This window comes from Agelaius tricolor, unplaced genomic scaffold (assembly GCF_023055355.1).
Source record: "Agelaius tricolor isolate 1412-34295 unplaced genomic scaffold, bAgeTri1.0.p SCAF_30, whole genome shotgun sequence".
Taxonomy (NCBI): domain Eukaryota; kingdom Metazoa; phylum Chordata; class Aves; order Passeriformes; family Icteridae; genus Agelaius; species Agelaius tricolor.
Genome location: NW_027269290.1, coordinates 2,925,689 through 2,950,016, shown reverse-complemented (window position 1 = coordinate 2,950,016; position 24,328 = coordinate 2,925,689). Strand labels below are relative to the sequence as shown.

At 54.6% G+C, this 24,328-nt stretch overlaps 2 protein-coding genes across 7 annotated transcripts in view; both read right to left on the bottom strand.

Moving 5' to 3' along the window:
- Window positions 1-1,355: 1,355 nt before the first annotated feature.
- STRIP1 (striatin interacting protein 1) lies at window positions 1,356-18,179 on the bottom strand. Of its 4 annotated transcripts, none has more exons than XM_071450425.1 (21): window positions 17,907-18,179; window positions 15,696-15,765; window positions 15,354-15,428; window positions 14,673-14,807; window positions 12,407-12,527; window positions 12,022-12,090; window positions 11,552-11,658; window positions 11,042-11,169; window positions 9,993-10,175; window positions 9,063-9,280; window positions 8,727-8,792; window positions 8,471-8,534; window positions 7,762-7,833; window positions 7,164-7,238; window positions 6,900-6,997; window positions 6,248-6,374; window positions 6,061-6,161; window positions 5,397-5,463; window positions 4,568-4,672; window positions 4,218-4,422; window positions 1,356-2,051 (listed from the first exon to the last, which is right to left on the bottom strand). In XM_071450425.1, exons 1-21 carry the CDS (start codon window positions 18,162-18,164, stop codon window positions 1,804-1,806), a joined length of 2,592 nt encoding a protein of 863 aa, XP_071306526.1. In that variant the 5' UTR covers window positions 18,165-18,179; the 3' UTR covers window positions 1,356-1,803. The 4 variants fall into 4 exon arrangements, with proteins under 4 accessions (XP_071306526.1, XP_071306527.1, XP_071306528.1 ...); XM_071450426.1 differs by lacking the exon at window positions 17,907-18,179 and adding an exon at window positions 17,741-17,900; XM_071450427.1 differs by lacking the exon at window positions 17,907-18,179 and adding an exon at window positions 15,846-17,537.
- A 552-nt stretch (window positions 18,180-18,731) lies between these two features.
- The window catches only part of AHCYL1 (adenosylhomocysteinase like 1), a 30,182-nt gene continuing 24,585 nt past the window's right edge, over window positions 18,732-24,328 (bottom strand). For 2 of the 3 annotated variants that reach the window (XM_071450430.1, XM_071450432.1), the window contains exons 13-17: window positions 23,191-23,289; window positions 22,636-22,704; window positions 21,534-21,612; window positions 21,027-21,147; window positions 18,732-20,553 (exon numbers count right to left, since the gene is read on the bottom strand). In XM_071450430.1, coding sequence (XP_071306531.1) covers window positions 20,547-20,553; window positions 21,027-21,147; window positions 21,534-21,612; window positions 22,636-22,704; window positions 23,191-23,289 — 375 coding nt within the window. In that variant the 3' untranslated portion in view covers window positions 18,732-20,546. Of the gene's footprint in view, window positions 20,554-21,022; window positions 21,148-21,533; window positions 21,613-22,635; window positions 22,705-23,190; window positions 23,290-24,328 lie in introns of those variants that run through there. The other variant, XM_071450431.1, reaches the window with a different exon arrangement.

Here is a 24,328-nt window from a genome sequence, read left to right as displayed (position 1 = left end):
CTCCAGCAGCCCTATAAAGCCAGGGGGGATGGGGATGGAGACTCCCAACAGGCTCCTCAGGCCTGTTCTGCTGCTGGGAGTGGGGTTTGGGGGCAGGATGGTGCTGGAGGCACCCAGGTGGGTGCCAGGGGTGGGTGCAGCCCTGACAGGACCCTGGGGGCACATCCAGCAGTGCTCTGTGGTTCAGGAGGGCAGTAAGAAAATTAAAAATAAACAAGTAAAATCCCCATTTGAAACCTCTGTCCTAGGGAGGATAAAATCCATGTGTCCCCACTGAGAGCTGGGCTTTGCCAGGACCTGATGCTCCCTTGCAATGTGGGATGAGGGATGAGGTTTGGGCTGCTGAACAGCCCAGCCACAATCACAGTGCTCAGTCCTTGGGGCTGGAAAAGCCCTCTGGGATCATCCCAGCCCAGCAGCACCACAGTGCTTCCCCCTAAACCACATCCAGGGATTTACTGGGGTGCAAAGTGCTGCTGATGGAGCTCAGGGAGCTTCGCTGGGTGGGTTTGTAGTGTCCTGAGCAGGGTGAGCAGGGATTTCTGGAAGTTTTACTCATCATTAAACCAAGCCAGGGCAGCTTTTCCTCCTCTGGGCTCTCCTGGAGGCACAGCCACACCTGGCTCTGTGCTGCCCACGGGCTCAGGGTGCAGCACTGGGCATCCAGATGGATCCAGAGCTCCAGCTCAGTGTCACTGCTGGCTGAGGGGGAAGAGGGCACGATGGGGACATGGATTAAGGGCATGTTACCATGCTGAGCCCACAGAACTTCTCTGATGGCTCCTAAGGCTGAGTTTGCTGCTTCCAGGGCTGGGGCTGAGCATCCCCACAGCTGGATTCACTCCTGGAGCTGCACAGGCTCACAATCCCAGCAGGTGATGGGGTGGAATTGGTGCTGTCCCAGGCTCCCTCTGCCCACAACCATCTCTGCAAATCCCTGCCTCAAATGAGGGTGAATCCCCTGGGGTTTCATCCCCCAGGGCTGCTGCTGCCCCTCTGCCAGGGAAACTGAGGCCAGGCAATGTGCAAGGCTGAGCTGTGGCAGGATTTGGTGTCAGGATCCTCTGCTGGAAGCAGGGACCAGAGAAAACCCCAGTGGTAACAGGACAGTGGTGTCAGAAACCCCAGCACAGAGCTGGGGGGGGGTTCAGTGAGTGGGACAGGGAAGGAAGGCACAGCCTGTGAGAAGCTGCTCCCCCCAAGCAACAGACAGGGTGCAAGGTAAGAGTAAAGCTGCTGGTGAGGGGCCTTGTACCCCTGGGGTTGGTGGGGACAAGGACATGAGATGAGGAACTCTCATCCCAGCCCAGCTCCAGGCAGCAGGGACAGGGACAGAGCCCAGGCACACTCAGAGCAGAGGTATCACCAAATATATATAATATATGTACAGCTCCTGCACCCCTCGTGGGGTGAAGGGAGGCCACCCCAGCCCCTCAGCCCCCACAGGCCCCCAAACCCCCCAGAGGGGCTGGGCAGGGCCAGCCTGGTGTCCCACCCAAGGACCCCACTCCCACACTGCCACCTGCTCCCCCTTGCTGGCTGGGGGGCACGAGAGGGGGGTGCCTCTGAAAGCATCACATGGGGTGGGCAGAGATCCCCCCAAACAGGAAACCCCCAGGACACCCCCAGCTTTGGGATGAGCCTGGAAGGAGGCTCAGAGAGGGGCAGGATGTGGTCTCAGCTCCTTCCTCTCCCCAAGCCCACCACAACAGCACAGCCACGCAGAAACCCCCCCAAAACCTCGCTGCCCTGCCCCGTGAGCCTCGAGCTCTCCAAGCAACCCATCCTGCCTCCCTGTGTCCATCACTGCAGCAGCTCCTCCCACGAGATGGGCCGGGAGAACACCTCCCTCTCCAGCCAGAGGTCGTAGTTGAGCTGGAAGTCCTCGGGCAGCTCCACCCTCTGGCCCAGCACGCTCTGCAGGCAGTTGTCCACCGGCACGAAGTCGGGGTTGCCGTGGGCGCGGTCGTAGCGCCGCGAGTTGAAGCGCTCGATGCTGGCACGCAGGGCACACTCCTCTGCCTGGAAATCCCAGGGACGGGCATCCAGGTCTGGGAACAGGGATGAGAGGGGTCAGAGCAGAGCTGGGGACTCCTCAGGCAGCCCAAAGGCCTCGGGGTGATGGTGTAACCCCAGCCCCATGCGGCTGCTGCTCATTCCCCCAGCAGCTGGAGCAGAGAAGAATCAGGAGGGCAAAAGCTGGAAAACTGCTGGGTTAGGATAAAGAATAATAAAGCTTTTGCTTCATAAAGAAAGCAAAAAATCTGTGCAGCACAAGGAATGAATTCCCCACTTCCCATGAGCAGGCAGGTGTTCAGCACCTTCAGGACAACAGGGCCCCACCCCAGGGAATGGTGGCTTGGATGACAAACACCATCACTCCCAACATCCCCCAACTGCTCCTTTTTCTCCCCACTTTGTATCCTGAGCATGGTGTTCTAGGGTCTGGAATATCCTTTGGTTCTGTCTCCTCCCAACAATCCATACACCCCCATGTGGGAAAGGCCTTTGTGGGTACTTAAACAAAGCACAGAGCCAGGAGCCACCAACAGCTCCATCACCACTTCCCACCACAGGGAAACAACCAAAGTGAAGCCAGGAATGGGGGCTCCCTTAGGCCCACTGGCCTCAGCACCAGGAAATGCTGGTACACCCCAAAGGACATTCCTGGGCCAAAACAAACCCCCCAAAACTGCAATGCCACCCTGTCCCACCTCCCTCATTCTGATGGTGGGCAGGGCACACCCCTCTGGGGCACCTGGACCCCCCTCAGCCTCAAACCTGCTCTTCCAGCCCAATTTAGGCCAAAAAGGGTTTTCAGCCCAGACTTGACACCCCTGGCAGAGCCCTGATCTCTGCAATGTCACCACCCAAAATCCCTCCACACCCCAGACCTCTGGCTCAGCTGGAATTTGTTTTTTCCCACAGGAGCCCTGCTGGGCTTTGCAGTGGGACCTGGGAAGGTTCTGGGAATCCACCAGAACCCACCCCACCCATTCTGGCTCTACCAGCACTGTCTCCCAACACTCCCACCCCATCAAGTGCATGCAAGTGGGCAAGATCCTGGGAGGGGACATAGGCCAGCTGACCCAAATTAGCCAAGGGAATATTCCAGAGTCTGTGATGTCAGATCAGATATAAAAGCCAAGGAAAGGCGGAGGAATGATGGGGCATTTGTTATTTAAAACAGGTGCTGCAGCCTGGCCTCCCCAGAGTGCCTGAACATCACTTGCTGATGGGAAGTAGAGAACAAACCCATTTTTTTTTCTGCTCCTGCTGTACTAAAGAACCTTATTTCAACCTACAAGTCATTCCCCAGCTGATTTTCTCTGCCCTGTCCAGCTGGGAAAGGACAGAGCAGCTCAGTGGGCACCTGGTCAAGCTCAACCAGCCAAGCTCCACCAAGGTCAACCCAGCAGACCTGCCCAAACCCCAGGCAGCAAAGGGCGAGCTGGGGCACAGACCCTGGAATAGGAGGGCTGGGAATGCCACAGACCCTGGAACAGGAGGGCTGGGAATGCCAGGGATGCCACAGACCCTGAAGCAGCAGGGCTGGGAATGCCACAGACCCTGGAGCAGGAGGGCTGGGAATGCCAGGGATGCCATTCCCTGGGAATGGAGCAGGAAGGCTGGGAATGCCACAGACCCTGGAGCAGCAGGACTGGGAATGGCACAGACCCTGGAGGAGGAGGGCTGGGAATGCCACAGACCCTGGGGAAGGAGGGCTGGGAATGCCAGGGATGCCACAGACCCTGGAGCAAGAGGGCTGGGAATACCACAGACCCTGGGGAAGGAGGGCTGGGAATGCCACAGACCCTGGGGCAGGAGGGCTGGGGATGCCAGGGATGCCACAGACCCTGGAGCAGCAGGACTGGGAATGCCAGGGATGCCATTCCCTGGGAATGGAGCAGGAGGGCTGGGAATGCCACAGACCCTGGAGCAGGAGGGCTGGGAATGCCAGGAATGCCACAGACCCTGGGGAAGGAGGGCTGGGAATGCCAGGGATGCCATTCCCTGGGAATGGAGCAGGAAGGCTGGGAATGCCACAGACCCTGGGGAAGGAGGGCTGGGAATGCCACAGACCCTGGAGCAGGAGGGCTGGGAATGCCAGGGTGCCACAGACCCTGGGGCAGGAGGGCTGGGGATGCCAGGGATGCCACAGACCCTGGAGCAGGAGGGCTGGGGATGCCAGGGATGCCAGGGGTGCCAGGAGGTACCGTTGCCGTAGGCCCAGTCGTCGTTGAGGCGGTGCCTCACTTTCTGGTAGATGGCTGACATGGTTTTCATGTTGCTCTTCCTCCACTGCCTGCCCAGGTACTTGGTCTGCACCTTGAGCAGCTTGAGCACGTAGAGCTGCATCATGGCCTGCTTCACCTTCAGAGCCCGCTTCAGGATCGGCGCCGACTTGAACACCACCAGCATCTGCCAGAACATTCCCAGATCCAGCTGGGATGGACCCCATGGCCAACCCCTCCTCCATTCCCCTGCTCAAGCCCTGGCTTGTCCCAGGTTATCCCCAGTGCAGGGGCCTGGCCATGCTGAGTTCCAGAACAGTCCCAGGGCTCACCATGGTGCGGGAATGCTTCCACTTGGTCAGCTTGTTCAGGATGCGCAGGAGGTTAATGCAGGAGAAGAGGTTCCGCCAGCAGAACTGGTTGTTGTCTCCAGCTTCCTGTGGGGAAGGAGATGCAGGGTCAGGCAAGGGATTGGAGAGGGGATGGGGAGAGGCTGGGGTGATCTGAGGAGCCACTGGACATGGGGACAGCACGGCATGTGGGCATGGGATCCTCCAATCATGGAATTGTTAAGATTGGGAAAGCCCTCTGAGATCAGCAAGTCCAACTGTTCCCCCAGCACTGCCAGGGCCACCAGTAATCCCTGTCCTCAAGGGCCACATCCACACCCACACATGGTCTCAACACTTCCAGGGATGGAGACTCCCAACACTGTCCTGGCCAGCCTGTACCAGTGCCTGACCATCCTTTTCACAAAGAATTTCTCTCCAGTATCCAACCTGAACTTCCCCTGGCACAGCTTAAGGCCATTTTCTCTTGTCCCCTGGGACCAGAACCTGAACCTCCAGCTCCACCCTCCTGTCAGGGAATTGTGCAGAGCCAGAAGGCTCCCTGGAGCATCCTCTTCTCCAGGCTGAGTCCCCCCAGCTCCCTCAGCCACTCCTGGTGCTCCAGCCCCTTCCCCAGCTCCATTCCCTTCTCTGGACACGCTCCACCCCAGCAGACACCTGCCATCCCCATCCCCAGAACCCCAGGGGCTGAGCACAGGAGAGCTGAGGGTGCAGGGGCTGGGTGCTGGAGCCCTGCTGCCTCCTTACACCCCAAATTCCCCCAGGCAGCACCCCAGGTGCCAGGAGTGTCACCAATAGCAGGAGGACTCACCAGGCTCTCAGCTGTCAGCTCTGGCAGCTCATGCACCACACAGTAGGGGTAGTCCAGCACAGAGATGCTGCAGGAAGAGAGGGGTGCTCGTGCTGTTCCCCCAGATCCCCCCTGGCCTGGGGCAATGCAGCCCCCACCTCCCACACACTGAGGATGGGCTCTGGTGGGAACTTTCCAGCTCTGCCTGAGCTTGAGCCACTGCCAGGGAGGGACTGCAGAGAGGCCAAAGAAACAGGGACCCCTCCCCACATCCCCCAGGAATGCAGGTGTGTGTCACAGGCATCTTTTATGGAAAATCCTTTCCTTAGGATTTTTCCTCCTGAGAAGCTGAGAGGCCTCAGGAACAAAATGTAACCAATGGTTATCTGCTGCTGTGGAATGCAACAGGTGCATCTGGGATTGGTCTCATGTGGTTGTTTCTAATTAATGCCCAATCACAGTCAGCTGGCTCTGACTCCCTGTCCTTGTTATTCATTCTTTCTTTTTCTATTCTTAGCCAGCCTTCTGATGAAATCCTTTCTTCTATTCTTTTAGTATAGTTTTAATATAATATATATCATAAAATAATAAATCAGCCTTCTGAAACATGGAGTCAGATCCTTGTCTCTTCTCTCATCCTGGGAGCCCTGCAAACACCACCACAGGTGTGCAGCCTTCTCCTCACCTGTTCTTGGCAGTGATGTAGGACATGATGTTCTGGTTGAAGAACTTGAGGATGAGCGGGATGCAGTTGGCAAAGACCAGGTGCTGAGCCATGTACTCAAACTGGGGAGGAGAAACTTGAGTAAACAGGGACTCACTCGGGGCCCTGCCATGCCCAAAGACCCGTGGGCACTGCTGGATCACCTCACCTGGTAGATGTGGTTGAGCTTGAAGTGTTTGAGCAGGAGCAGGAGCACAGCAGAGATGGCTTTGACAATGATCTCCTTGTGCCGATTGACATCCACGCCCAGCTTCATGCTCTGCAGCACAGTGGTGCTGGGGGACACAGAGGGACAGTGTCAGCAGGAATTCTGCCCTCTCAGGGGGGCACAGGTTGCCCAGGGAAGCTGTGGCTGCCCCACCTCTGGAAGTGTCCAAGCCTAACCTGGTCTAGTGGAAAGTGTCCCTGCCAATGGCAGGGGGTGGAGCTGGATGAGCTTTAAGGTCCCTTCCCACCCAAACCATTCCATGATTCCTCAAACCTTCCCAGAGTGCACTGCAAGGGAGACCACAGCATGCTCAGCATGACACAGGGGGGCTCCAGGGGCATCTACACCTGCCCTTCCCAAACCCACTCTGCAGGATCACAGAATCATTCAGGTTGGAAAAGCCCTCTGAGATCATCAAGTCCAACTGCTCCTGCTGCAGGAGGCCACCAGCTCCTGCAGGGTGCAATCCAGGGCAGAGCAGGGTCACGTCCCCCAAGGAGCCCCAGCTCACAGCAGGTCACTGCCCCAGCTCCCTCCCATCCCTCCTTCCCTCCCCACCCTCAGCCAGCTCCTCTGCTCCACAGCCACTCACGGCATCTCCTCGGGCAGGACATCTGCCAGGATGTTGATGGAGTCTGTCTTGGCTTTGGAGGTGGGGGCTGCAGCCAGGAGGATCTTCAGCAGAGCAATCTGGGAAGGAGGGACAGATGGAGGGGGAATGGGAGCTGCAGGGGACTGGCAACAGGCCCCTTCCCCACTGCAGGAGGGAGGAACAGGGCAGGGCCAGGGAATGAAGACTTGGGATGCATCACTGGAAAGGGACTGATCCAGGGGATCCCAGTGCTCCCCAGCTCACCATGTACTGGGGCAGGCTGGGCAGCAGGCCCTGGTACAGGATCTCTGCAGGGACTTGTTCCACTTCCTCCTCCCCCTGGTGCCAGGAGAGACCAGAAAACCTCATCCCAGGAGCTGCCACCAGCACCCAGGGGCAGGATACCCCCGACCCCTCTGCTCCAGAGAAACCCCTCCCCAGCAAAACAAACCCCTCAGCCCTGCCAAAAAACCAGGCAGGACCAAGTGCCCCCAACTCCCAGCCCAGCATCCCCATCCCTATCCCCATCCCATCCCATCCCATCCCATCCCATCCCATCCATCCCATCCCATCCATCCCATCCCATCCCATCCCATCCATCCCATCCCATCCCATCCCATCCCATCCCATCCCATCCCATCCCATCCCATCCCATCCCATCCCATCCCATCCCATCCCATCCCATCCATCCCATCCCATCCCATCCCATCCCATCCATCCCATCCCATCCCATCCCATCCCATCCCATCCCATCCCATCCATCCCATCCCATCCCATCCCATCCCATCCATCCCATCCCATCCCATCCCATCCCATCCCATCCCATCCCATCCCATCCCATCCCATCCATCCCCACACTCACTCCTGAGAGCGGGGAGCGCAGGTACTCCTCTTCCATGTGCACCTGCACCTCAGCAATGGACGTGTACTTGTGCTGCAGGGGGACAGGGTGGGGTCACCACAGTTCTCCAGTGCTGCCCCCAGCCCCAGCCTGCTCCCACCACCCTGTTCCATCCCTCCCAGATCCCTGTCCCAGGGGTGACCACGGTAGATGTGCAGGGTGGGAGCTGCTGGGCTCAGGTCTGGGACAAGGCCAGTAGGAAAGGGATGAAGACATGAAGAGAGGGATAAAACCTCCTAGGAAAGGGATGGAACCTCTTAAGAAAGGGATGGAGCCCCCTAAGAAAGGGATGAAGCCCCCTAAGGAAGGGGTGGAGTCCCCTAAGGAAGGGATGAAACCCCCTAAGAGATGGAGCCTCCTAAGGAAGGGATGGAGCACCCGAAGGAAGGGATGGAGAACTTTAAGGAAGGGATGGAGCTCCTTGAAGAAGGGATGGAGTCCCCTAAGGAAGGGATGGAACCCCCCTAAGAAAGGAATGGAGTCCCCTAAGGAAGGGGCTCAGAAAAGCTGTGAGTCCAAGATGAGATGAAAGCTTAAGGCTGCTCTCCCATCACTAGGTGGAGGAAGGGGAAAATGGTCAGGAAAATCCACCCTGAGCTGTGATGGGAGCAGGGAGATGGGCAAGGGGCACCCACACAGCAGCAGGGGCTGCAGGAATTCCTCAACTCACCAGCTTCAGGGTGCGGATGCTCTCATGGATGGGCCTGGGCAAGCCCACCACGGTGTTGGTGTCACTGGAGGAGGGAAAGAGCCAGGCTGGGAGCAGGGCTGAGCACCCAGGGGTGGGGTAGAGACCACCCAGGGATGAAGCTACAGATCAGCCAGCCAAGGCCTTCCCTGCTGCCACATAGAGACAAAAGCAGCCCCCAAATTGGCCTCTTCCACAGGCCCCCATGATGGCAGCACTGGGCTGGCTCTGCACCCACCTGCCCAGCGTGTAGCCGATGAATTTGCTGCGGCTGGACTCCAGGAACATCTCAATGTCCTTCTCCCTGCAGCAAAGGGAGAGGGGAACAGTCACACCCTCCAGAGCATCTGGAAGATGCCCAGCCAGGCACAGAGAAAGGCACAGCCCAGGCACAGGGAAAAGCCTTGTGGTCAGATAAAGGGTACCCAGCCAACCCTATAAGAAAACAGCCAACAAAGCAACCATCCCCATCCCAAACACCTTCCCTACATCCCTGCTGAGATTCCCAACATCCAACAGCCTCCATTTCCCTGACCCTGCTCCAGTTCTCCCAGCAGGGAGACCCCAGACTCACCGGACCTTGGGGGCCCAGGGCAGCCCTTTGGGGCAGGTGATGCGGTCGCTGGGGGGGTGCTGGGTAGGGGGGGGCATCACTTCATCCCGTTCCAGGGGGAAGGTCTCTCCCTCCAGGCTGTTGTCATCATCATTCTCCTCTTCTTCCTCGCGGGAATCATCAGCTTTGTACGGATCCCGCTCGTTGAAGGCATCCAGGTTATCCTGCTTAATGAGGGCCTGGAGGGGAGAGCAGGAAGGGAATGTCCCAAAAACAAGCCCAGAGCCTTCTTGGAATCTCTGCTGGTCACAGTGACCCCAAGATGCGTTGGAAAGTCTCTTTTCCCAGCTCAGCAGTCGAAGAAGGGGTCAGAACTCTTCTATTCTCCTTCTCAAGGTTATTTATTGTATCTTATCTATAAAATTCTTTCTCCTGGGCTGCCGAGGTCTGTCTGGCAGGTTGGGTTGAGGCACACTGACCACCCTTGGGGTGGTGTTATCTTTTTATACTAAAAACCACGTGTACATTATTTACAGTAACTTCCCAATACCTATCACCTATGTTAGACAGTGAGCTTCTACTCTAAACCAATCTAAAAATGCCAACATCACCCAGAAGATGGAGGCCAAGAAAAAGAAGGAGAAAGACTGGACATGCCCAGATTCTTCCATCTTACCTCCTGAACTCCCATTCTAAAAACCCCAAAATTCTATTTTTCACCCCATGACAAACTAACTATCATTCTACTTAAACTTTTTTGACTTGTAATTTTTCATAGAAGGTTGCTAATTGTTTTTTCCAAGGGCTAAATCAAAGGCACAGGGGTCCTGGGCTCTGTGCAAAGGTCTCTGAGCCCCCTGGGCAGGGGCTCAAGCCCTTTAGGACAGCCAGAAGAATTTCCTGGGTTCTGACAGAGCCTGGCAGTGCCCTCCCTGATGTCCCTGTCCCCACCTTGTGCTCCCTCCGGCCGCGCTTCTGCTGCTGCTCGATGAGGTCGGAGGCGGAGGCGGGCGGGGAGGCCGCCCGCATGTTGCGGATCACCTGGATGCTGTCCTCGGGCAGGGGGGGCAGGCCCAGCATCTCCCTCTTCTCTGCCTTCATGCTCTGCAGCTCCTCAAACCCTCCCAGGGTGCACTGCAAGGGACACCACAGCATGCTCAGCATGACACAGCAGGCTCCAGGGGCATCTACACCTGCCTTTCCCAAACCCGCTTTGTAGGATCACAGAATTGGTCAGGTTGGAAAAGCCCTCTGAGATCATCGAGTCCCACTGCTCCCACAGCACTGTCAAGGTCACCAGTAATCCATGTCACCAGGTGCCACATCTGCGTGTCCTGGAGGTGGTGACTCCAACACTGTCCTGGCCAGCCTGTGCCAATGCCTGACCACTCCTTCCATGAGAAAAACTTCCCAATATCCAACCTAAACCTCCACTGGCACAGCTTAATGTCATTTTCTCTGCCCTGTCACTGTTCCCTGGGACCAGAGCCTGATCTCCACCTGGCTGCCTCCTCCTGTCAGGGAGTTGTGCAGAGCCAAAAGGTCCCTCCTGAGCCTCCTTTTCTCTAGACTGAGCCCCTCCAGCTCCCTCAGCCACTCCAGACCCTTCCCCAGTGACATTCCCCTCCCTGGACACACTCCAGCCACTCTAAGTCTCTCTTGTCCTGAGGGGTCCAAATAATTCCCCAGTTTCAAATAGGAGCTGCCTGTCCTGTGCTCCTCTTGTCATTGAGAGAGGCAGGAGGGACAGGAGGTGTCCAGGCTTCCACAACTGTTCAGAACTTTCCTTTCCCCAGCCAGGGACCTTGCTTTGGGTCTATCCTCAGTATCCAGCTCCACACACCAATATGCAATGCTTCCCTGTGGGGAAAAACTTGGGATTGGGTTTAAAGGAAAACTGAACACCAGAAAAAGAGGATAGAGCAGTTACAGCCAACTCTGAGAGCAGAATTCCCTCCTCTGCCAAGTATCAAACCACACATCCCATGGCCTCTCCTTACCAGCACAGTCTTCCAGAGCAGAAGCAGCACCTTCTTCATGGGGAAGTGTGGAGCATGGCCACTGCAGAATTTGGTCACCATCCCAAAGAGCATGACAGAGAAGGGCTCATTGTTGTACAAGGGGGCTCCTGGAACCAAACAGCACCATCAGCCAGGAACTCCTCATCCCTGACCTGATCCCAATCACCACCATCACCAGCTCCTACACCCTCCTCCCCATTAGCTCCAAGATCCTCACCTCACCCCAGACAACTCCCTCTCCCCTTCCAAGGCCTCATAAACACCATCATTTCTTACCTCTATGTTTAAGAGGAAACAAGAGCTCAAACATTCCAGTTTTCTCCCAGGGAGAGAGCACCCAGCAGCAGCAAAGGCTGGAAGGCTTCCCCTGCTCACCTCCCTCTGCCCCACAAGTTGAGCAGAAACCAACCCAGTGCTGCCAGTCCCTAGAGCCAAATGCCATGTCACTGTCTCCAGCCTGGCAGCTCTATCCTGGCTCCTGGTCCTCACCCAGCTCTGCTCTGAAGGTTTGCCTCATGCTCTTCCACTCAGGCTTGTCCCCCTCAGCCTCCTGGCGCACAGTCTCCACAATCAGGTACATGATGTTCAGCAGCACCCTGCAAAAACCAGGGCAGCTGAATCCCTGCCAGGGATAAATTATGGAACCACTGCCAGCACCCAAGGAGAAGCTGGAGCAACCCAGACCACATCCACAATTCATCTGCTCCAAACCAGCACACAGGCACTGGGGGAAAAGTCTCTACAAGTCCCAACAGGAAAAAAAAATCTGCTTTCCCAAATTTTAGTGCTTTCATATCCCCAATCTGTTCCATTCCTGCTGTGCAGGCTGAGCACAATGGACACCTGCAGAAACTCTCAGAGCTGGGACAGCTGGGACCCCTTCCAGTGCCTGCCTCAGGCTCCCAAAGCCCCCAGAAAACCCTGGAGCCCCTCCTGGTGCCCCCATTCCCACTGCCTACCTGAGGTCGGTGCTGTCAGCCAGGGAAATGGCAGGTTTCCTCACGGCACTGGAACAGGCTGCACTGTTGCTGCAGAGGGAGAACAGCTCAGAGAGAATTTGGGGGAATTCAGACTCTGCCATGGGCACTCCACGTGCCAGCTCCAAACCCTGAGTCAGACACTGCTGCCATGAACTCCCTGTACCCAGCACAGCCACATAAAGAGGAGCAGAGCTGCCTGTTTGCTGCCAGGCACTTCGATTCATGGGGAATTTCAGGAGAAATCAGGTAAAATCCTACATTACACATCCACCCAGAACGTGTAATGTGGGATTATACCTGGACAATGGGAGCCACTGTGGTGAATTTCAGAGCCACTCCTGAAGTGTTTTCCCACAGTACTCACTCAATCTCCATGTTGAGCAGCTCCACCAAGGCGTTGAAGGTTCCCACTTCCAGCAGGAGGAAGATGTTGTACCTCATCCAGGCCTGGACCTCGGCCTCGGAGCTGCACTCGCCAAAGGTGCCTGTGAGGAGACCCTGCTGATGCCAGCCCCAGGGGCCCTCCCACAGCACCTCGTATGGAAAACACACCCACAGCACCTCATATGGAAAACACACCCACAGCACCTCGTATGGAAAACACACCCACAGCACCTCGTATGGAAAACACACCCACAGCACCTCGTATGGAAAACACACCCACAGCACCTCATATGGAAAACACACCCACAGCACCTCGTATGGAAAACACACCCACAGCACCTCGTATGGAAAACACACCCACAGCACCTCGTATGGAAAACACACCCACAGCACCTCATATGGAAAACACACCCACAGCACCTCGTATGGAAAACACACCCTCCCAACTGAGGGAAAAATCAGCATGCAGAGCATGGAGCTGCCCTCTTTGGATAATGAATTCCAGGTCTGCAGAACTGGGGTAACATGGGGAAATCAGCCACATTTTGGGCCAAACTGCTCTAAACTATCTGGTCTCATGAGATTCAGCCTGGTTCCAGACATCCCAGGCTGAATGAAATCCAAAAGGGATGAAAATTCTTCTAAATGTTATATATTAAAAATAATTTGTAAGTATCGTATCATATTAATACTATATATTCATTATATTATAGATTGATGTTACATATAATATATATAACATATTGTGTATAATGTATAATATATATATTATATATAATATATATTATATATTATATATATAATAATATATAATATGAATAACATAAACTATATATTACATATAATATATAATAAAATATATACTTATATTACATATTATAAATATATATTTTATATTATATATTATACATATTATACTTGTGATTCATTATGTTATTCAGCATTTCATATATAATGTATAAATATATTAAATACACAATACATTATATATAAGACATAACATGTAACATAATATATGTAATATATAATATACAATATACAGTATATTATATAATATGTATTGTAGAGTATATTGGATTATGTATTACATGTAGTATACATATTAATTATTTTTATATATATACTATATATGAGATTATATTGTACTATGTCTCACACATACATAAAAATGTTACATATCGTATACATAATAATATATTTTTATGTATATGTATGACATTATATTGTGCTATGTCTCATATATATAGTATACACATATAATTATAATATGTATTCTACATGTAACAGCACAATAGAATTTACAACACATATTATAATACAATATACATTATACTATACATAATACAAAACTCTATATTACCTATAGTATTATATACAATTGTATTATTGCATATATTGTATTATATATTATATACATATATAATTCTATTATATAGTACATATATTGTATATAATACCATTGTATTATACAGCATACATACTATATACACTATATAAAATGTATCAAACATTTATAAGATACATATTTATATATAAAGACATATATATCTTGTATCTTATATATTTAAAAGATGCCTTATATCTTTCATATGTCTTATATATATCTTTTATCTATATCTTATATATATCTTATATACAACTTATATATACATCTTATATATATCTTACATATACCTTATTATCTATATATCTTATGTCTATATCCTATATATCTTATATCTATATCTTATATATAACATATATATTATATATAACTTATATATATCTCTTAGATACATCTTACATATATCTTATATATCCTATATATATTTTATATATCTTATATATATCTTATATATAACTTATATCTATATATCTTATCTATATCTTACATATATGTTATATCTATATATCTTTATATATATACCCTATATATATCTTTTACATCTTATATCTTATATATATATAAACGTTATGAACATAAAAGAGTTTATATTAAATATTTAAATATACACACTATATAAAACAGTTAACATACACAACATAACACATACAACTGTCTATCTAACTGTACAACTCTACTGTACAATATATATAATATATTATATATATAATATATATAATATTAGATATATATATATTAGATATTGTACAGTAATATATATTATATATACATAACTGTACAATATCTATAGTATATATAACATACACATTACAGCATAACCCATTTCCTGGAGCCAGCAGGGAGGAAGCAGGGGCAGTGTCACCTTGTGCCACGTAGAGGATGGCGCGTGCCACGCGCAGGCGCCTCTCGCGCGCTGTCACCTCCAGCCCGTCCAGCAGGCGCATGGCGTGCGTGCGGTGCTGCGTCCGCTCCAGCTCCGGCCACTTCTTGTCCCGCACTGCAAAGCACAGCAGGGCTCTGGGCACAGCCTCAGCGGGGCACAGCAGAGCCAGGGAGAGCTGGGGATGGCTGAGGGCTGAGGGATGGCTCTGCTGTCCAGCAGGGGATTACAGCAGTTGTGGTAGCATGGAAGGTTCTGAGCTGCACAGCACCCTGAGGTGTTTGGAATGTCCTGAGCTGCACAAGGATCATAGAGGGCAACTCCTGACACTGCACAGGACACCCCAAAATCTCACACCGGGTCACTGAGAGAACTGTCCAAACACTCCTGGAGCTCTGGCAGCCTCAGGGCCATGCCCATTCCCTGGGGAGCCTGGGCAGTGCCAGCACCCTCTGGAGGAAGAACCTTTCCCTGATCTCCTCCCCTGACACAGCCCCAGCCATTCCCTTGGGTCCTGTCCCTGCTCACACAGCACAGAGATCAAAGCTGCCCCTCGGGAGTAGCTGCAGAGCCCAGTGAGCTCTGACATCAGGCTCCTCTTCTCTAGAGAAATCCCTGTGCCTCCCCAGGGGAGGGGAATGCAGAAAAAGATCCAGCTCTTACTGTGGATCCTGAAGTCCTCCTCGAAGCATTTTCGGTTGAGCAGGAACTCTGGCCCCTCTGTGTAGCTGTACAGTTCTGTCAAAAGAAAAGAAGCTCCAAAAACCTGCACCGAGCTGCAACTCAGCCCTGGGAACTGCAGTTTTAGCAAAATATCAAAACTTAATAAAACCCCACCCAGTGTAAGGCCAAAAATATGAACTACACATATCCTGTCCCTTTTAACATCAATATAGCTTTTAAATATAATAATAAAGCAATACTGGAATTGACAGAGTTCATTTAATTCTACCAGGAGAGGAAATGATGGTTGATTAATTGACCCATCACAGAATTATTCCTTACCTGATAGCTCTGCAGTCCATTTATCTGTGTCTGCATATTCAAACTCCAGGTCTGGTGACTCTGAATAGCCCTGAAAACACGGGGGAAAAATCAATTCCATTACAGCATATTTTAGGAAAACCAAACCCCCTGAAAACACTCACAATTCACCTCATCCTCCTGCAAATCCAGGGCTGGTCTTCCTGGTTTAGGGACCAAAAACATTCCTGCAGCAGCACAAACGTTACCCAGGCAACTCCAGCCCACCTCCTGCGTCTGCACGGGCTGTGCTGCATCCACTGCAGCACCCCCAAAGCACGGGGGGAGCCCCCAAGGCACAACAAACACGGCAGGACACAGGGAGAGGGTTCTCTGAGATCAAGCAGCACTCAAAGCTCACCCATTTCACACAAAATTGGGAAAATTTGGGCTATCCCGTTGTGCTATCCCAGCAGATGGGATTAGTGAGGATGAAATAACTCCAAACAGCTTTGGAGAGGCTGCAAAAACAGCCAGGAAAACCTTTAGTGCACAAAATAACAGTTCCCTTTACAGAAGTCAAGAACATCAACCCACAGCATTTCAGGGTACCCAGCCCTGAGTGGGGCAGGTGCACAGCAAGACTCACAAATTTCAGGATCCTGAAATCCACACCAGAACTCTCTTGAATTATGAGGCTCCCACTCCTGAGCACAGGGAGGATCCAGAACAGAATCCTCACCCACCCCTGAGTGAGGACAAGCCCATACAAGAACCATCCCAAATTTTGGGGCACCCACTCCAGAATGAGGGGCAGAACCAGAGCACAATTCTCCTGAATTAGGGAACTCCCACTCCTGAATGAGGGGCAGACCCAGAGCAGAATTCTCCTCAATTATGGGACTCCCACTCCTGAGTAAGGGGCAGATCCACACCAGAACTCTCCCAAATTTTGGGGCACCCACTTGTGAGTGAGGAGCAGACGCTGAGCAGAATTTTGGGACACATGTACACCTGAGCACAGGGCAGACCCACACCAGAACCCTCTCAGGACACCCAGCCCTGAGCAGGGGGCAGAACCACAGCAGAACCATCCCAAATTTTGGGGCACACATTCCTGAAGATAAGGAACCAAACCCACACAAATCCTGGGGCACCCACCCCTGAATGAATCCACAAGCAGGACTCTCCTAAATTTGGGGGCTCCCACTCCACTCCACATCAGAACAATCCCAAATTCCAGGAGTCTGAGAGAGAGGTAGCTCCAACCACCTCAGCTTCTCCAAGATTCCCCCTCACATCCCTCCCCTGGCATTCCAGGGACTTTTCTGAGGAACCGTGGGAGAGAACGGCTCTGGGGCCATCCCAGGAATGAAAGGCTTTGGAAAAGCCCCGGGACACCTCAGCTGCACACAATGCTCCGACCCCAAGGCTCAGGGTGATCCCAGCACCGCGGGGTGGCCCTGGGGGAGTTGGTCACCTCTGGCTGGAACCATCCCTGGTCCGAGCACGGCAGCGGGACCCGGACCCCACCCCGGGCTGGAACCGACCGGCAACACCGAGAAAACCCCCGGATGGGCTGGAGACTCCCGGGCCAGCCCTGTCACTCCCGTTTGGGACCGGCCGACCGAGCCACCCTCCCGGCCCAGCCCGGTCACAGCGGCCCGGACCCGGGGAAGGGATGGATGGACGGAGGGAAAATCGGCACCGACCGGCTCCGGGCAGCCCAAGGGCCGAGCAGGGAGAGGCCTCTCGGCTCCACAGCCCAGGGAACCGGTACCGAGGGAGGGGCCAGTCCAGGACGGGCCCTAGAACCCGTACGGGGACACCGGAGCCACCGGCCGAGCCGGTCCGGGCTGATCCCGGGGAAGGCGGTGCCCGAGCAGGGCTGGAAGGGCCGGACACTGGCACCCCTGGGCACCGGCACTACGGGCACTGGCACCCACAGGAACCCACGAGCACCGGCACCGACCGAACACCGGCACCGCCCCCGGGCACCGGCACCCATGGGCAGGCCCTGGACGAGGCCCGGCGCGGCCCGCCCCGCCCGGGAAGGCCGCCCCACTCCCGGCGGCGGCGGCGCTGACCTCGGAGTCCTTGCGCGGCGGCCGGGCCAAGTCGCGGCCCCTCCCGGGCGCGGCCGCCCCGCCGCGGCCCTTGTTGTTCCCCGGGACCGGGACAGGGCCCGGCCCGGGGCCGCCACTCGGCTCCATGTCGGCCGCTCCGCCGCGCCGAGCTCTCGCGAGGACTCACCCCCTCCTCTCGCGGGAGCGGCAGGGAGAGCCGGGGCAGCGCCGCCGCCATGTTGGGAGTGGCACCAGGGGGAGCGCCGGTGTCTCCGGTGGGTGCGATGCGGCTCCGCCCGCCGGCCCCGCCGCTCCGCCGTGGCGGCCGCGTCACGGCCGGCGCTGCCCGCCCCCGGCGGCCACGGACGGCGCGACACACGGCCGAGCGGCCGGCCCCGCCCCCGCGCGGCCATCTTGGGTGCGGCGCAACCCTGGGCGCGGCCATGCTGGGTGTGGCACTTCCGCCTCGCCCCAGGGCGGGCCCAGGCGCTGGAGGCCGCCATGTTGGGAGTGGCGGAACAGGCAGGTCCCAAATTGAGGGACCTGGAACAAAGGAACGCTCCAGTGAAGGGGCTGGGGGGGCTCAGATCCCAAATTGAGGGGTCGGGAACAAAGGAACGCTCCAGTGAAGGGGCTGGGGGGGCTCAGATCCCAAATTGAGGGGCCGGGAACAAAGGAACGCTCCAGTGCAGGGGCTGGGGGGGCTCAGATCCCAAATTGAGGGGCCGGGAACAAAGGAACGCTCCAGTGAAGGGGCTGGGGGGCTTAGACCCCAAACTGGAGTGACCTGATGGGCTCAGAGGGGAGTCGGACCCCGACAAAGGAACCCGACAGGGTTTAAACCCCAAACTAAGATGCCCTGTTGAGCTTTAAAGAGGATAAGACCCCAAAATCCAGAGTTGTGGCAATGCTCAGAAAATTCTGGCAGGACCCAATCCCAACCCTGAGGTGACCAAAGGGAGATTCCAGCCCTGCCCTTGAGACCAAACAAACCACCCACAACCACAAGCACTTCATTTTTCCTAATAGTTTAATTAGACTTTAATGATTTATTGCTCATCTGCAAGGATTAATATTGCATTCATTAAAAATCATTCCTATACAAAATAAACCTCTCGCTCCCGGCCCGCCGCTGCCGTCGCCCCCGGGCTCCCCCAGCATGGCTTATACAGACACAGAGCCCTTGGCCGAGATTCCACCCGGGATGGGTGGGAACGGGGACCCCCGGGCGTGGGGGGCTCACAGGGAAGGGGGGATGCTCCCCCTCCTTCCCACAAACGCCCATCCCAGCTCGCTAAGCTGTCCCCAGGGAGGTCTGGGGGATGGTGGAAGGGACCCAGGGGATCCCTGGGATCTGTGGGGGAGCGAGGCAGGTGATCCCCAAAATCTATCCAGGAGGAGACCAGGCAGGGTGGGAGAGAGGAACAGTCAGAGGATGTGGAGGGGGATGATCTCAGCACCTCTCCCATCCCCTGGCGCCCCAAGGAGCTCTGCACAACCCAAAACCTGCAAATTCCCTGGGAAGGACCCGTCCAGGTGGATCCCTGCAAAGGGGGGAAGGAGCAGCTCCACCATCCAGGAGGTGCCAGCAGCTCCTTCCCTCCCCTGGGTGGGGAAAGGAACAGGAGCCAGAGACACCTCGGTGGCTTGGAAGGAGCTGCCCACACCCCAGCAGAAGCTGGGAAAGGGAAATGTCAGCAGGGAGGGCATGGAGGAGGTGATGGGAGCATCCAGGACACACCAGGAGAGAGTGAGGAAAACAGTGACAGGGAGCAGAGGGGCCGGGCTGGGGTAGGGGGAAGGCTCATCTCTGCATCCAGCTCAAAAGAAAAATAGTGAAACACCCCCAAAACCCACCCCAGACACCCTCAACACCACCCAGCACTTCCCAGTGGGAGATGGGAAGGCGGCCACGTCCCCAATGCTTCCTTTTTAAAACATCTAATAACAATCCCTGCCCTCTAAAACATCTCTGTAAGGATCAAAAAGGAAAAGAGGAAGAAAAAAAAACAAATAAACAAACGGAAAAAAATGTTTAAAACTCAATTAAGGTGCAGTTTGGCTAAAAAAAAAAAAAAAAAAAACAACAACAAAAAAAAAAAAACCTAGGAGAGATGAGGATAATGCTGGGAAAGCGACCCCCATCCAGATTCAGATTAGCACCCTGAAACACTGAACTCCCCTGGACCCAGGTGGCCACCAAACCCAGGCCAGTGGTCACCAAACCTGGGCCACCTCATCACAGGGACCTGGGCTTGGGCACAGTCACCCCCTTTGCCAGGTGTCCTGCAGGCCACTCTGCTCCCAGGAAACACCTGGAGCAGGGATCTAGCAGCTAAAACTGGGCTCTTTAAGGCAATTTAGAAGTTGCAGATAATCCACACAAAGAAATAGAAGATAAGGTAGAAGAGCATCTCCGGATCCACAGGGAGCCCGGCTGAGACCGACGTGGGCTGGAAAGGTGGGAAAAAATACAAAAGAAAAGCCAAAATAAACCATTGCTGCAGGAATGAATTGCCCTTGGCCCAGCAGGAAAGGGAAAGCCCCTCCTGGAGCCAGGGCTGGGAATCAGCAGCTTCAGCCACATGAAAGCAAGAAGCAAATCCCAGGTTGTCTGGCAAGATCAGACAGGGATGCGATCATGGAAAAGGGGGAGAAAAGAAAACCTGACCTTAAAATCACAGATAAAATGTAAAAACAGGTTCTGGTGGTGGTTAACAAAAAAAAAAAAAAAAAAAAAAAAAGTAAACCAAAATAAAAATGATTTTTAAAAATAATCTCTCAAATGTTGCCTTGTGTGGTCTGGTCCTTCATGGAAATGGTCCCGTCAGTATCTAGGAGAGAAGGAAGGGACAGTGAGGGACAAGGGAGGTGCTGCTGTGCCAGGGCAAGGGGATCCCACAGGCATGGGATGCCAGAGTGCTTTGGGCTGGCAGGGACTTCAGAGCTCATCTCATTCCATGGGCAAGGACACCTTCCACTATCCCAGATTGCCCCAAGCCCTGTCCAGCCTGGCCTTGGACACTTCCAGGGATCCAGGGACAGCCACAGCTGCTCTGGGCACCCTCACAGCCAAGAATCCCTTCCCAATATCCCATCCAACCCTGCTCTCTTCAGGCACTGGAAGGGACTCTAAGCTCTCTTGGGAGCCTTCCTGCTCTCCCAGAGGGGCTCCAGCCCTCAAAGCATCTCCGTGGCCTCCCCTGGACACGCTCCAGCAGCTCCACATCCTTCTGCTGTTGGAGACCCTGGAGGCAGAACTCCAAACCAAGAGTGAGCTGGGAGCTGCTGCCCCAGCATCTCTCACCTGTAGTAGTTGGGTTTGAAAGGCCCATTTTTGTTGAGTCCCAGGTATTTGGCCTGATCGTCCGTCAGCTCCGTCAGGTGGGCATCGAACGATGGCAGGTGCAAACTGGCCACATACTCATCTGGAAATGGGACAGGGAACAGGGGATCAGGGCTCCACACCCCACCACAACATGGGCAGTGATGACTGGAGGGTCTGGCTGGGCAGCACCTCGGGTTCACCATCACCCAAAGCAGGGCTGAGCCCAAGCCTGGGCTGGATATGCCCCTAAAGGCACAAGGAGGGCATGGAAAATCCCAGAGAAGGGAGGCTGCAGGATGTGGGATGCCTCCCACGCTGCAGAACACTAACAAAGATAAAGCAAATAACCCCAATGGATTTTAAGGTCACTGCCTGTGGCTTTCCTGAGCTTGCTGTCCCTCTGGAAGTGTTTCCCAGCCCAGGTTTGAGCTCTTCTGACACTGCTGGCACATGGATTCCCCAGGGAAAGTCAGTTCCTTCACTCACCCATCTTCTTTGGCAGCAGGTAAACGTCCTGCTTGTACCGGCCCTCGGGAGCATTGTAGAGCTCAATCAGAGCCAGAGCCTGTGGAGAGCACAGGGATAAGCTGGGAACAGTCAGGGATGGCCACCAGCCTGGGCAGCACAAAGCTCACAAAGGCAGAGAAGGATCTGGGAGTTTGAGGGACACTGCAACCATTTCCAACATGCCTTGAGGGAAAGGCTCCCACCCCGGGTACATCCCTGTCTGGGTCTGCACAATCCCACTGGAGGGATGAGATGTCACCCAGCTGTTTGAGCATCTGGGCTCAACACCCCAGGGAAAAACATGAGGATGGTTTAGGGTTAGCAGCTCTTCTCCTCTTAAACCACCCAGCTGCTGCAGCACATGGAAAGGGAGAGGCAGCTCCTCAGAAACTGGCAGCATCCAAAAACCAGGAGAGATTCCTTCAGGACACATGAAACTGCATCTGAGAGCTGGCTTCCACTGTTGGGAACCAAGTCCAAAACACAGGCCTGTTCCCTGTCCCCTTGGGCTGACAGGAGTGAGGGTAAGGGAATTCCCCACTGTCAGCCTGGCTGTCCTTCCCCACAAGCACCAGTGCCACCAGACCCTCCATGTTCCAGTCCCATCAATCCCCTCCCATGCTCCCAGTCCCATCAATCCCCTCTGTGTTCCCAGTGTCACCAGCCCCCTCCATGTTCCCAGCCCAAACAAAGCCTTGAGGTAAGCTCAAACCTAGGTGGGCTTAAACACATGCTGGGGGAGCTTAAATCAGTGCTAGAGGGGCTTAAACCTGTGCTGGGGAAGGTTAAACCCGTGCTAGGGGGTCTCAAACCTGTCATAGGAGGGCTCAAACCTGTCTGGGGGAAAGTTAAACCTGTATTCCAGCCCAGCAGGATCTGTGCCATGAAACCACTCATTTAAAAGCTCTCCCAAAACTCGCTGTACCCAAAATACTGGGTCCATGCCAGCAATAACTCCAGCCCAGAAAAAATGGTATTTCTGGCAGTGGTGCCACCTCAAGGACCAATCCCAGCACGTTCCCAGCTCCTTCCAAAGCATCCCCACCCCTAGGCTTGTGCAGGGCCCCACCCATGTACGGACCTGCGTGGTGGCTGTGATGGAGAGAACGAAGGTGGGAACCGTGGAGCAGCTGAGGTTGAGCAGACGGCCCTGGGAGAAAGCAGGAGTCAGCACAGAGCTGGACATGCTCCCAGATCCAAACCAAACTGAGTTCCCAGATGGGATTCACCCCCATCCCCTCCCTGCACAGAGAACCAGAGCATTTCAATTCTGCTCCAGTTTCCACTTTAACCCTTCATTTCAAAGCAGGGGAATGTTGTGGTCCCTAGAAAAGCCAGTCCTTCCTCCTGCCAGAACAGCTCCTGTGGGAGGAAGAGCCACCCAGCACTTGGGAAACCCTGCACAGATGGGGTTTGCCTGAGTGGGATGAACCCAGCTCTGAAGAACGGAGTCACATGGCACCTCTGTGGCTGCATGTGGAATATGACACACCCGCCCTCAAGAAAAGAAAACAAAAAATAAATTAAATAAATAAATAAAAAAACCTTTTTTGAGCCCTGAAGCTTCTCTTAGCACTTTTCCACCTGGCTAACTCTGACAGAGGCCCAAAGCACCATGGCCCAGCTCTCCACACACCTCGGCCAGCAGCACCACCCGCTTCCCATCAGGCCAGATGACGTGATCCACCTGGGAGCGCACCCGCTCCCACGTCAGCTCCGGCATCCGCAGGCTGGTCTGCAACGGGAGAGCACAGGCTGGTCAGGGCAGGAGCCAGCAGGTGGGCACAGAGGGAGAGCACAGGTTGGGTCAGGGCAGGAGCCAGCAGGTGGGCACAGAGGGAGAGCACAGGCTGGGTCAGGGCAGGAGCCAGCAGGTGGGCACAGAGGGAGAGCACAGACTGGGGCAGGGCAGGAGCTGGCAGGTGGGCACAGCCAGGGAAGCACAGGCTGGGTCAGGGCAGCAGCTGGCAGGTGGGCACAGAGGAGGAGCACAGGCTGGGTCAGGGCAGCAGCTGGCAGGTGGGCACAGAGGGGACACACAGGCTGGGTCAGGGCAGGAGCCAGCAGGTGGGCACAGAGGGGAAGCACAGGCTGGGTCAGGGCAGGAGCTGGCAGGTGGGCACAGAGGGGAAGCACAGGCTGGGTCAGGACAGGAGCTGGCAGGTGGGCACAGCCAGGGAAGCACAGGCTGGGTCAGGGCAGGAGCTGGCAGGTGGGCACAGAGGGAGAGCACAGGCTGGGGCAGGGCAGGAGCTGGCAGGTGGGCACAGAGGGAGAGCACAGGCTGGTCAGTGCAGGAGCTGGCAGGTGGGCACAGAGGGGAAGCACAGGCTGGGTCAGGGCAGCAGCTGGCAGGTGGGCACAGAGGAGGAGCACAGGCTGGGTCAGGGCAGCAGCTGGCAGGTGGGCACAGAGGGGAAGCACAGGCTGGGTCAGGGCAGGAGCTGGCAGGTGGGCACAGAGGGGAAGCACAGGCTGGGTCAGGACAGGAGCTGGCAGGTGGGCACAGCCAGGGAAGCACAGGCTGGGTCAGGGCAGCAGCTGGCAGGTGGGCACAGAGGGAGAGCACAGGCTGGGTCAGGGCAGCAGCTGGCACGTGGGCACAGAGGGAGAGCACAGGCTGGGTCAGGGCAGCAGCTGGCACGTGGGCACAGCCAGAGGTGCCACCAGGCGGGCACAGCCAGAGGAGAGGCACAGGCTGGGTCAGGGCAGGAGCTGGCAGATGGGCACAGCCAGGGGTGCCATGCTGGCAGGCACAGCCAGGGGTGCCAGCA

Bases quoted from the DNA above. Each gene is read 5' to 3' on its own strand.
- STRIP1 (XM_071450425.1), bottom strand. From the start codon at position 18,164: ATGGCCGCGCCCAGGGTTGCGCCGCACCCAAGATGGCCGCGCGGGGGC. The intron at 11,659-12,021 runs GTAGGCAGTGGG...TGGTTTTTGCAG, and splicing joins GCTGACAGCACCGACCTCAG to GGTGCTGCTGAACATCATGT. The intron at 5,464-6,060 runs GTGAGGAGAAGG...CTCTTCCTGCAG, and splicing joins TACATCACTGCCAAGAACAG to CATCTCTGTGCTGGACTACC.